Source organism: Peromyscus leucopus, chromosome 2 (assembly GCF_004664715.2).
Source record: "Peromyscus leucopus breed LL Stock chromosome 2, UCI_PerLeu_2.1, whole genome shotgun sequence".
NCBI lineage: Eukaryota > Metazoa > Chordata > Mammalia > Rodentia > Cricetidae > Peromyscus > Peromyscus leucopus.
In genome coordinates, this window is record NC_051064.1 from 127,439,922 (window position 1) to 127,451,934 (window position 12,013).

A 12,013-nucleotide genomic window follows, 5' to 3' on the forward strand; every position below is an offset into this window, starting at 1 on the left:
CTCTAACATCTTGGGGTCTCCAAGGCAATCCAGGCTTCAACTTTACAGTTTCACACAATGGCTTCTCTAGGCTCCATTCAGGGACACCCTGACACATGCCTGCCTCAGCAGCTTTCCTTAGTCACGAAGGAAGATTCAGTAACCCCTTTCTCCTATCCTTGCCTCTAAATTCAAAACCACATGGCTGAAGCTGCCAAGTTCTCTTGCTTGCTGGGGCTCAAACATGGCCTCCTTGTTCAATTACATCTTCACCAGCTTTCTGTTTTCAATGGTTTTCTTCACTGCCTAAGCTTGGCTGTTCCAGAACTTGCTCTGTAGTCCAGCCTGGCCTCAAACCCAGAGGTTCCCAGCTTCTGCCTTCTGAGTGCTGGGAGTAAAGGTGTGCACCACCACACCTGACTCTAAGTTTTCCTTTCATTCCTTTTCACAAATTAGAAGCTTAGCTGGGTGGGGTCTTGCCCTGAGGTCACACTCCCTTTGTTCCATGTAACATCAGGCTTTTCTTTCAACTATTCATCTCCTTGAACACAGGACTTAGCTCCATTCCACTTCCTGGTGCCCCTTTTACTCCTCAAATTGTACATTTTGTATTTTTCCTTTCTCAGCTTGCTCCTTTTCATTATAGATCTTCATAGAGTGAACACTAATATAACCCCACAAAAGAGTCAATACTATGCTGTTTTGCTATTTCCTCTGCAAATGGAGTTAATTCAAAACTCTTCAGTTTAGCCTCAGGCAAACTTTTTGGACAAGAGTAAAAAGCAGCCTTGTTCTTTGCCAAAATATCACAAGAACAGACTCTAGGTCACATACTAACATTCTTCTTCTCTGAAACCTCTTGAACCAGGCACCTACAGTTCAAATCACCCTCAGCACCACTGTATCCCATGCTTCTACTAGTATGGCCTATTAAGCCCCACTTAAAGTGTTCAACTGCTTTTGTAGTCCAAAGTCCCAAAGTGTTCCATGTTCCTCCAAACAAAAACATGGTCAGGGAAATCACAGCAATACCCTACTCCTGGTACCAACTCCTGTCTATTGCTGTGAAGAGACATCATGACCATCACAACTCTTATACAGGAAAACAGTTAATTGGGGCAGGCTTACAGTTTCGGAGGTTTAGTCCATTATCTTCACAGTGGTGTGCAGACAGACAACCTGAGAATTCTACATCTTGATCTGCAACTATGTGTCACACTGAGTAGAGCTGGAGCAAAGGAGACCTCAAAAGGAGACTTCCACAGTGATACACTTCCTCCAGTAGTACACCTACTACAGCAAAGTCACACCTCCTAATAGTGCCATTTCCTATGGGGGTCATTTTCTTTCAAATCACCACAGTTGGGAACCTGGGGATGAGGAGGAAAAATAAAAATAAAAACAAAACCCACAAAGACTCAACTCAAAGAATCAAAGTCAGAAAGATGCATGGATGACACTTGGACATGTCAAGGGGCTGGGGTGATGGCAGAGCTCCGGAGCCCATAGCATTTCATGGGAAAACGGGAAGAAGTGGCAAACCTGGGAAGAGCCACAGAAAGGGTGACTAGCAGCTAAGCATGATCTGGTGGTTGGGCTGCCAGCAGCACAGTGAGAACAAAATTAGCACAAGGAGTGTGCTCTGCAGATTGCCAAGAAGACAGGACGCTGTTACACGAAGTCTGCATAGAAACCTCTCTGCACTGGAAGATGGAGACTGGACACAGACTCACCCTTTAAAGACACAACCCCTCAGCCTTTTTGTTGCCTGGGGCACAGTGCCAGTCTAGGGAACTGGCTGTGGGGAGAGGTGTTGGACTCAGTGCTGGTGATCCTGGGTTCTGTTGTATCTGTGTGAGGGGTATAGGGAGATGCATCCTGAGCTTGGGAGCAGAGGTGAGGGATGATGGTTGGGAGCAGTTCCGGGGGGATGCCCACTTTAAGCAGCATTGGAGTCAGAGCTAAGATTGAGGCATCAGAGAGAGCAGTCACTCCAACTCCTGATGATGGTCACCTGGAGTTTTAATGAGGCCCAGGCTCATCCTAAGATATTCTGACTCAAGTGGTGCTGTGGGCCACAGAAGTATGAAGTAGGAATTCAGCTGACGATGCCAAAACTAATACCTGAAGGAAGAAGCCAAGGGCCTTCCAGAGGACAAAGCCAAGAAAAGAGTCTTGGTGATATTGGCTCTTGAATATTCAGCCGTATTCCTGCGATGAATTTCTTGTGTGCTATTGTAGATTTTTCATTCCTAGAACAGTGTGGATTGATCATTCTTTGGGCATACTTTTTCCCCATACAACTAAGATATTTGGATGACAGTCACACAGGCAAGGCTTCCTTCTTCCAGGCTTTTTGTTTCTTTTTTAGCATTAGAATCAGATATCTCCGTTAGCAAACTTCCAAGGCCAGGGCCAGCTCCAGACAAAAGCATTTTATCTGAGATACCTCTCAAATATCCAAGGACAAATGACAGACAGAATAAGCATTCCAGACCACCTGCTGGTCTCCTGAATTAAGGTAAATATCCATACAGAGACACTGCCTAGGCCCGGTGGATGTGAGGTGCACAGCTTTGTTTCTTGTGCAAATTAAGCTCAGACCCTGCTTCCTTGCACAGCCTTAGTGGTATCTCTAGACTTCCCTTTTGACATTGAACTTAGAACAAAAGGGCATTTTGCACACCAGGTACATCAAGCTGTGACACAGCTGCCTGGCTACCCACCTTGCTAGAAAACAGCCCAGCCGAGGTACACCGAGACCGTTAAAGCCCTAAAGAAATATAGGCAGTTTTATTTTACTCATGATTTGTACTAACATTGTAGACTCCTAACGTTTTACCTAACCACTCCTAGGAATGTAGTCTGAGCACATAAATTCCCTTTTTTGATCATTAACCAATCTTAGCTCTTAGTTGGCCCCACCTCCTTTAACCCCTCCCCTTTTGGGTTGTAAAAGAAAGCCTGACAGTCACTGCCTGAGGTAAACTCTTACCTGCCTTTATGACCCTGTAAGAATGCAAGCCTTGTGACCTTGCTTTGGCCAGAGAATTGCTGCTTTGTGTGGGTATATAACTGAAAACCTCAGAGACTAGAGAGGACTAGAAGAGGGGAGGTAGAGGATGGGGAAGAACTGGATGGGAGAATTCAGATAGAATTTAGAGTGTACAGGAGGAAAATGTAGAGAGATACCTGACAAGAAAGGAGCTAAGTATGAGAACAGAATTGAAGCTATTGTAGATAGATTTTGACTTAGAAGAATAAAGTGTATGGACTAAACAGTATAGTGTACGTAGATTCAATCGAGTATCCCTCAGATTAATCTGCTGCTGGTAGCATCTCTTCAGGACTCTGGGAGAAGACTATAGAGAGGCTGGACCCCAACAGACTTGGTTAGAGTGGGACTGGACCTCTGCAGTGTATGAGCTTCCAGGGAATCCGATCCAGTTGACTGGGTCAGTGACATGATTAGAACATTTTCTTTCTTTTTGAATTTCTCGTCTATATGCATGTGCTGTGAGTGCAGGTGCCTACAGAAGCCAGAGGTATCAGATCCCTCTGGAGCTCAAGTTACAGTCAGTAGTGAGCTGCCTCCCATGGGTGCTGGGAATCAAACTCCTCTGTAAGAGCAGTGTGCGTTCTTAACCACTGAGCTGTTTCTCCAGCCCCAGGACTCTTGTTTAAAAAAACTAAAACAACTCAACCACTAACAATAAAAAGCTGTGCTCCATGAACTATGAACCAAAGGTTGAGGGGCCCCCAGCTGGATCAGGCCCTCTGAATAGGTGAGATAGTTGAATGGCTTGATCAGTTTGGGAGGCAACTAGGCAGTGGGACCAAGTCCTGTGCTCATTGCATGAGTTGGCTGTTTGAAACCTGGGGCTTATGCAGGGACACTTGGCTCAGTCTGGGAGGAAGGGACTGGACCTGCCTGGACTGAGTCTACCAGGTTGATCGCAGTCCTAGGGGGAGGATTTGCCCTGGACGAGGTGGGAATGGGGGTAAGGGGAGAGACTGGGAGGGGGGAGAATAGGGGAACCCATGGCTGATATGTAGAACTTAATGGTATTGTAAAATAAAATATATATATTAAAAAAAATAAAAATAAAAATCTGTGCTCAGTGTCTAGGGAGCAGACTAGGGCAAACAGCTGCTTAGATCATCCACGTTGTTGGGGACTGGCTGGGTAGAAGTGTTCACGCCATCATTGCAGGTGGCCAGAGGTGAGGATTTCAGGAGGGGCTCTGTCTCCAGCCTTCCACACCAGTGGGTATCCTGGGAAGCATGGGAACTACTTCTTCCCTCAACCTGCTGATCACCCATGAAAACTCTAGTGCTCAGTTTATAGCATTGGTGCTGAGGGTTAAATGTGACCGTATGGGCCCAAGAGGTAGCTCAGTAGGTAAAGGAGATTGCCGCTAAATTTGATGACCTGAGTTCAATCCCTAGGACTCACATGATGGAAAGAGAGAACCAGTTTCCACAAGTTGCCCTTTGAGCTCCACACACATCCACACACAAATTAGTGTAGTAAAAAATTTAATAAGGTATTTGTGTAAATCATAACATGTAGTGCTCGATCAGAAGTGGTTCGGTTTGCTTTTCATTTTGAGACAGGGTCTCACTGTGTAGACCCTCCTGACCTGTAAAGTGCTATGTAGACTAGAACTCAGAGGTCCCCCTGCTAGGATTAAAGGTGTGTGTCACCACCCTGGCTACTACTTATTACTGCAAGTTTATTTCGAGACATGCTGGATTGAGGCATCTCTGGAAGATCTGGGGTCTCTAATCTCAGCAAGTTTCTGCTGACACAAATTAGTCGCTATTGGTCCTGTGGAAAGGAGATAAAGATGTGAGGGTTATTGGTAGACGCAAAAATAAAAGCTGTACACATGGATCACCGGAGGAAATGGTAAGAAATGAATCCCCATTTTTATGTAAAGATTGAATCGGGTCTGGAATTTTCAGGGCCCCGTTGTTAGCTTTACTTTGTAGTAGCTTTTAGTCAATGACAGTACAGCCCACACTTTATGCCATGTCATACTTGGACAATGTTGCAATACTTTCAGATAGCTTGTCCTGGAAGCAGCTGGGCCAGGGCCTCTGGGATACTTAGGCACCTCAGCCACCCTACACGCTAAGGGGTCAGTACCTTGGGCATACCTATAAATCCTCATGGCCCGCTGCCGAGGAGGTTTGCTTTGTGACACTAAGGAGCAGGCCATCAGAGATGAAGTTAAGGCCAAGGGAACAGACCTGAGTTCAGATGACAGACAGAAAACAGACTCTGGGCTTGGAGTGCTGTTACTTGAGACCCCACTGTGTAGGGTCTATTTGCTTCACAGTAACAGTTGTTTGGCTTATGGGCCATCTTTCTAGCAGTTTGCAAAGTGCTGTGGTTTGCTTTATTAATAACCCAGGCACAAACCCAGCTCCGCTGTGGTCTTAGCTAGCAAAGGCTGGGAGCAGGGATAGGGTGTCATGGAACCCTACTCTTCTCGACCTCCTGCTGGCTGTTTGGACCAGAGACTCTGGTGGTCAGGGTATTTTTAAAAATGTAAGCTTTAGGTATAACAGGGTGGGGATCTGGCTCTGCTGTAACTGTGTGACCCTGGACAAGTGAGTCAGCTCCTCTGGGCCCATGCTGTCCCCTGTAACATGAAGGTGGGGCAGACAGCATCTTTCTCACAGGCCTGTTGTGGCAGTCACCACAGGCTGAGCACTGTGTCTCCCAGATACAAGGTGTTTAGTGGAGGAGGCTGTGGCTGCTACTGTGGACCACTCCAGCACACCCACTGTTGTCTGTCTCTACAGCACCAAGATGTTATTTTTTGTTCAGAATGAGCCTCCCCACCAACTCTTCAAAGGCCATGAGGTGGCAGCCATGCTCAAGAGTGAGCTGCGGAAGCAGAAGGCCGACTTCCTGATATTCAGAGCCCTGGAGATCAACACTGTCAGTGAGTCGTGGGAAGCTGGGAGCAAAACCCTGCTGCAAACAACCTTTCACCAGGAGATTCTCACCCCAGGGCCCACAGGCCCCTGACAGTGCTCAGGGGAACTGTGAGCCCGAGTAAGAAAATAGTTGTATCTTTAGTTTTTATCCAACCCTGCCTCCAAATTCACCATCACCCTCAGTTTTGAAGGCAGGCAGTATTAACGGAGCTGGTGACTCTGAGGCCAAGGAACTGAGAGTTAGTCGGCCTCACACTGTACTGCAAGAGCATTTGCACCCGGCACTGCTGGGGATTAGCTGTGTTGGACCCGTGGAGCCTCCTCCTTATTGTTAGAGACACATCAAGACAGGCGTGTGGGCGCACACCTTTAATCCCAGCACTCAGGAGGCAGAGGCAGGCGGATCTCTGTGAGTTCAAGGCCAACCTGGTCTACAGAGAGAGATCCAGGACAGGCACCAAAACTACACAGAGAAACCCTGTCTCAAAAAACCAAAAAATAAAATAAAATAAAATGAAATAGATACACATCTACTGTAGAAAATTTAGGCTCTTAAAGATTTCAAAATTAATCTAATATTTTATGTATCATTTCTGGAATTACATTACTCTGAAAGGAGGCATGCAGGATTGCGGGTCACTGGTATAGACAGCAAGGGAGACTCGTGGGAACTGTTTGACCAGGGTCTGGCACCTGCCTGTCACATGAAGCCACCATGACCAAGGGACTTGAGTTTTCACGAGCTTTGGAGCTGGTTGTCCTGGCTCTGACTTCTCCTCCCTCTTTCCTGCTACCTTCAGCATGTCAGCTGAACTGTTCTGACCATGGCCACTGTGACTCGTTCACCAAGCGCTGTATCTGTGACCCATTTTGGATGGAGAATTTCATCAAGGTGCAGCTGAGGGATGGAGACAGCAACTGCGGTGAGCGTGTGTGGCTTCGTGCCAGCCAGCTTGGCTGCAGAACGGCGTTGTGCTGCGGGGGTGGTGGTGTTCAAGGCAGATGAGCAGGCAGGAGAACCCTGCATTTTCTGTTTGCAGAGGACTCTTTCCTCCTCCCTCCCTCCATACTTGCTGACTGTCAGCAGAGGGTTCTGGAGCAGGCAGAGCAGCTGCACGCTGTGGCCTCATGGAAACCACATTCTCCATCTCAGAGTTGGGGCCTGCACACTGCAGGGCCCAGAGCACTGCTGGAGGGGCCTGGGACACAGGGGTGCTTTAGAAGCTGGCGAGCTTCCACTCACTCCCCAGGGAGCCAGGCACAGTCCACCCTGGGACACAGGGGTGCTTTAGAAGCTGGCGAGCTTCCACTCACTCCCCAGGGAGCCAGGCACAGTCCACCCATGGTGAAGCCACCACTTTTTCTCTTTGCAGAATGGAGTGTGCTGTATGTGATTATCGCGACCTTTGTTATTGTTGTTGCCTTGGGAATCCTGTCTTGGACTACTATCTGTTGTTGCAAGAGGTAAGGGGTGCAGAAGCACTGTCCTCATTTAAAGGGTGTCACTGCCGAGACTTGCAAGGTGGGGACCCTGGTGGGGGTGTGGCTGGGTGCATGTCCTTTGAAGTGCTATGACCTATCCTCACACCTGGACACACCTGGACACACTTATAGACTTGAGTTCATGATTGGTAGTTCTAGTTTGTCTCTGTTTTTACTTGAGACAGCCTACCTAGCTACGTTAATTATTTCATGTTTACATTTATTATGTTTTTCATTGTTAAAACATGACTTCAAGATAAGGGCATAGCTCAGTGGTAGAACACTTGCCTGGCATGTTCCAGACTTTAATGTGCTTTGCTACTAACTTTGCTACTAACATACCTGAACCACAGGTATGATTTTTGTGTGTCATGATAATGTTCAGGAGGCATCATCTTTTTTATACCACCAAGAGCCTTCTCCCAATCCACACATAAGGAAACCCAGGCTTAACATAATCACCTGTCTGAGGGCGGTTTGAGAGGGCTGCGACTGACATATTGCCTTATTTAAAAAAGTGTAGTTTTTAAAACCTCCAGCAGCCAGATAACCCATCAGCAGCTCCACGCTACACTGCTTCTCCCCGTCACGCCCTCCAGCCTTGCTCTTGTCTCTATGCTTTCTAAGCAGCCGTCCTGATGGGCCTTGTGTGGTTAGCCCACCCCAAGGTGGTCACAGCTCCCTTGACTTTTCAGGTTACCCCCTGCTCTGGCTGAGAAGTGAGGAGAGGTGCTGTGCACGTCAGCCCAGCCTCACAGACCTCCTTCCTGAGCAGAGACGGGGGTTGTGTTTTTTAGGCAAAAAGGAAAACCCAAGAGGAAAAGCAGATACAAGATCCTGGATGCCACTGATCAGGAGAGCCTGGAGCTGAAGCCGACCTCCCGAGCAGGTAGGACTCCGGGAGCCGGTGCTGAGGGGCCAGACTGAGTGCTCATTCCCCATGTTCCTTCCCCTCACGCTCCTTCGCCTGCTCATCGCAGGTTTGCTTCTCGCTCAGTGTCCCTGTGTCAGGGTCAGCAGCCTCGGTCTCTTGAACCTGAGCAGTCCGTCCCTTCTGGGCAGAGACCAGATCATAACTTGCCTTTCCTGTAACCTCCTACCCCATCCTTCTCATTAGGCACATCCCCAGCTGTTTCCTGACATCTGTGGGTGCTGGGCAGTCAGGTGCCTCCCACTAGGACTCCTGCCTGCTACACAAGCCCATCCTGGACTGAGCATTGGGGCCGGAAGAGTTAGGGTGTGTCATCGGCCTCTCGCCCTTGAGGCTGATTATTAGATGGGGTTCTCTCATGAGGGCCACAGGACAGGTCGTCTGTCCGTGGGAGCCACTCTCCATGTAAGCCACTTCTAAACTGTTTTACAGAAAACATTTATTAAGCACCCTCTGCTTAAAGCTTTGTGTTGGAAGAGGCTGTGGTGGAGACAGGCCTAAGACCTTTTGCCCTCAGAGAAGACTACTGCAGAGAAGGACGTCCCCGAGCAGCTGGGCTCTGCCCCAGGCAGCTCCACTGTGAGCGCTGCGTCTCCAGTGAACCTAGGCTGTCAGAGCAGCGCTCGCACATGTGCGTAACTGGCTCCCCTCGTGGCCAGTGTGACCCCATCACTTGACTCCTGACCGTGTTTCCTTCATAACTCTTTTCCTGGCTTGGCTACTGGCCTCTGTGTCTATTTACTTTCAGGGGCCACCCATCTTGTGCATTTCCAACCTGTTCTGATCAGGTTCTGCTGCTTCATGTTCAGAAAGTTTATTTCTCACCCCATTTACCCTTCCAAAATCACACTCACAGCTATACAGAATGATAGTGAAAAGTCTTAATGAAGGAGTTCATGGAAGGCCTGAGATGCTCAGCAGGTAAAGGTGCAGTGGTAAAGGCACCGGCCACCAATTTTGATAACCTGCATTCAGGCCCCAGACCCCACCTAGTGAAAGGAGTGTGTAAGTGTGCATACTCTCACACACTCAGCAGTGTGAAGCTGGGTGTGAAGGACGAGTAGCATCAAATCTGTCCACAGCACTGCAGACAGAGACAATGTGGTGAGGCCACACTGCATGGAGGGCAGAGGGCATTTAGGGAGGGGGATGAAAGCTATATACACTGGCCAATCGAGCCGGAGTGAGTGACCCGCGGCTGGATAGGTGAGCGGGTCTTTGCTGGGGTGCCCTCTAAGAGTACTGGGGTGTCTTACTTGGGCTGAGGGCTGAGCATCTCTGGGTGGTAAGAAGATGCTGTAAGTACAGTGAGTCTAGCCTGCTACATGCTGTCACTAAAGGAGAAGCTGCAGGTCAGGAGCCTGGTCTGAGTGGTGACAGTGCAGAGGAGCAGACTGGGTGAAGGCTGAATCCTGCCTAGCTGTTGACAGAATCAGGACAGCTGTTACCAGGACTGTTAGGCAGAGAATGGTCAGGACTGAAAGATGGGATTCTACTTGCCAGTGAGGATCAGCACCTCAAAAGTGGATCACAGCCATAAAGAGGCCCCAGCACTCAAGATGGGCTGTGGAGGGGAAACGCTGTCATAAGTCACAACTCCAGAGACCCTCACAGCTGCCTACAGGGCTGGTAGAAGGGGTGATGGCTGTCGAGGTAGGATGGGGAAACTGCCCTACGAATTTTGAAGCCTTTTTCAAAATTGAGTCAGCAAAGATAACCTGAGGCCGGGTGGTGGTGGCGTACACCTTTAATCCCAGCACTCAGCCAGGCGGATCTCTGTGAGTTCGAGGCCAGCCTGGTCTACAGAGCAAGATCCAGGACAGGCACCAAAACTACACAGAGAAACCCTGTCTCGAAACACCAAAAGACAAAAAAAACAATGATAACCTGAGGGGGTGGACAGAGGGCCAGGACTCACCAGACTGCATGCAGGGCAGGGCCTGGTGGTGAAATCCTAGGAGTAGGGAGTGTCATGAAGGGGAGCTGCAGGGGTGAGGTGCTGACAGCAGCAGGTTTATATCTGCTTTTGTTCCTTCTATTACAGCAGGCTGAACCAAATGAAATTACTGTTTTTCGAGACAGGGTTTCTCTGTGTAGTCTGGCTGTCCTGGAACTTGTAGACCAGGCTGGCCTCAACTCACAGAGACCCGCCTGCCTCTGCCTCCTGAGTGCTGGGATTAAAGGCGTGGGCCACCACCGCCTAGTCAAAATTACTTTTCAGCACCCACAAAAGTGGCAATTCTCTGTGGCTCAACCTAGTTTGCCAGAAAATTGGAAATACAGCATGTGGAGTCTTTGTAAGGGAACACACCTAAGAAATCAGCCCCTGGCCCTCCCTTGGTGCTACCATCCAGGCAGAGCCCAAGTTAATAGTATCTTAGAGTCGGACTGCAAACGGTGCCATGTGCTGGGCTGCTTTTGCCCACATTCCTTACAGCCGATCTGCACCTAGTCATTACTGACAGGTATATATTTACTGATCAGTTATACTGTTCATCACTGTGTTTCTGGAGAGAGAGAGAGCATGGGCGCGTGCGCACGCACGCACGCACGCACGCACGCACACACCCCTCTTATTGTATTGAGGGCAGACTCAGGAGACACCACACACACACCCCTCTTATTGTATTGAGGGCAGACTCAGGAGTCCCAGCGAAGTGTGTTCAGTTTTCAGCCTGCTCCCCGCCCCCCTCTGTCATTTTTAGTGGGTGAAGTACATGAGCAGAGCTGTGGCAGACAAGTACTGGGTGAGAATGGGGCTGCCCAGCCAGGGAGGGATCTCCTTAAAGGCCATTGTCCTTTGCTGTGGGGAAGAGGAGAGACTGTGTGGGGACAGGAAGTGAATGCTTTCAGTCTGTAGTAGAAGGGACAGCATTTATGGGACCTCCATTGCCACTGCTCCCACCACACTGGAGAGGCCCATGTTGCCAGTGCCCTTCTGTGGCTCTGGAAGTGACTGCAGGCATATCCCAGGACTGTATCCTGTGGAATGGTGGGCCTTAGTCCACTGCATGACCAAAACAGCATGGGGATGAGGTCCACAGCAGGGTGTGATCCTTGAGTGTGAGTGGTCAGGGTCAGCCTTGGGAGACCAGAGAGCACTCACAGCTATCAATCAGGTTGGCCACCAATCCTTTCAAGATGTCATCAATGTTTAGGAGGATGGATGGCGAGTTTGTGGACTGAAGTACAACTCACCTGACAGCCAACACTTTTTAAAATTCTGGTTGAACATGAGAGGGCCTGGGAACTGAACACAGGTCCTCTGGAACATCAGTCAGTGCTCTTAACCACTGAGCCACCTCTCTCCTCTTAGCCCCCACTTTTAACAGATGGGAAGCGAGTTCCCGTGGCTGGGAAGTGCCATTGTCTAGAACACAGCTGGAGTGTTGGCTATTCCTACTTGCAATCATCTCTTTGGAATGGGATGTACCCTAAAGCTGTTGGTAAACAACAGGTCTTCCCTGTGGCCTCTTCAGTGAGAGGAAAGCTGTGGAGGTTTCTGCTGTGGTCTTTAGTCTCAGCTTTATGGATTTTTTTTAATTCTTTGTGTGTAATTGTGCATGTCTGCACGAGGGTACATCCACATGACCATGGAATCCAGAAGTGTCAGATTCCCTGGAGCTGTAGTTACAGAAACCACATGTTGTGGGTGCTGGAAATTAAATT

General features: G+C 48.9%; 1 protein-coding gene across 4 annotated transcripts in view; it reads left to right on the forward strand.

The window, feature by feature from the left end:
• The window catches only part of Kiaa0319l (KIAA0319 like), a 106,237-nt gene that overhangs the window by 92,627 nt on the left and 1,597 nt on the right, over positions 1-12,013 (forward strand). For all 4 annotated transcript variants that reach the window (XM_028885409.1, XM_028885410.2, XM_028885408.2 and 1 more), the window contains exons 17-20: positions 5,794-5,936; positions 6,732-6,854; positions 7,305-7,395; positions 8,211-8,302. In XM_028885409.1, the coding sequence (XP_028741242.1) occupies positions 5,794-5,936; positions 6,732-6,854; positions 7,305-7,395; positions 8,211-8,302 (449 nt within the window). The remainder of the gene's footprint in view (positions 1-5,793; positions 5,937-6,731; positions 6,855-7,304; positions 7,396-8,210; positions 8,303-12,013) is intronic.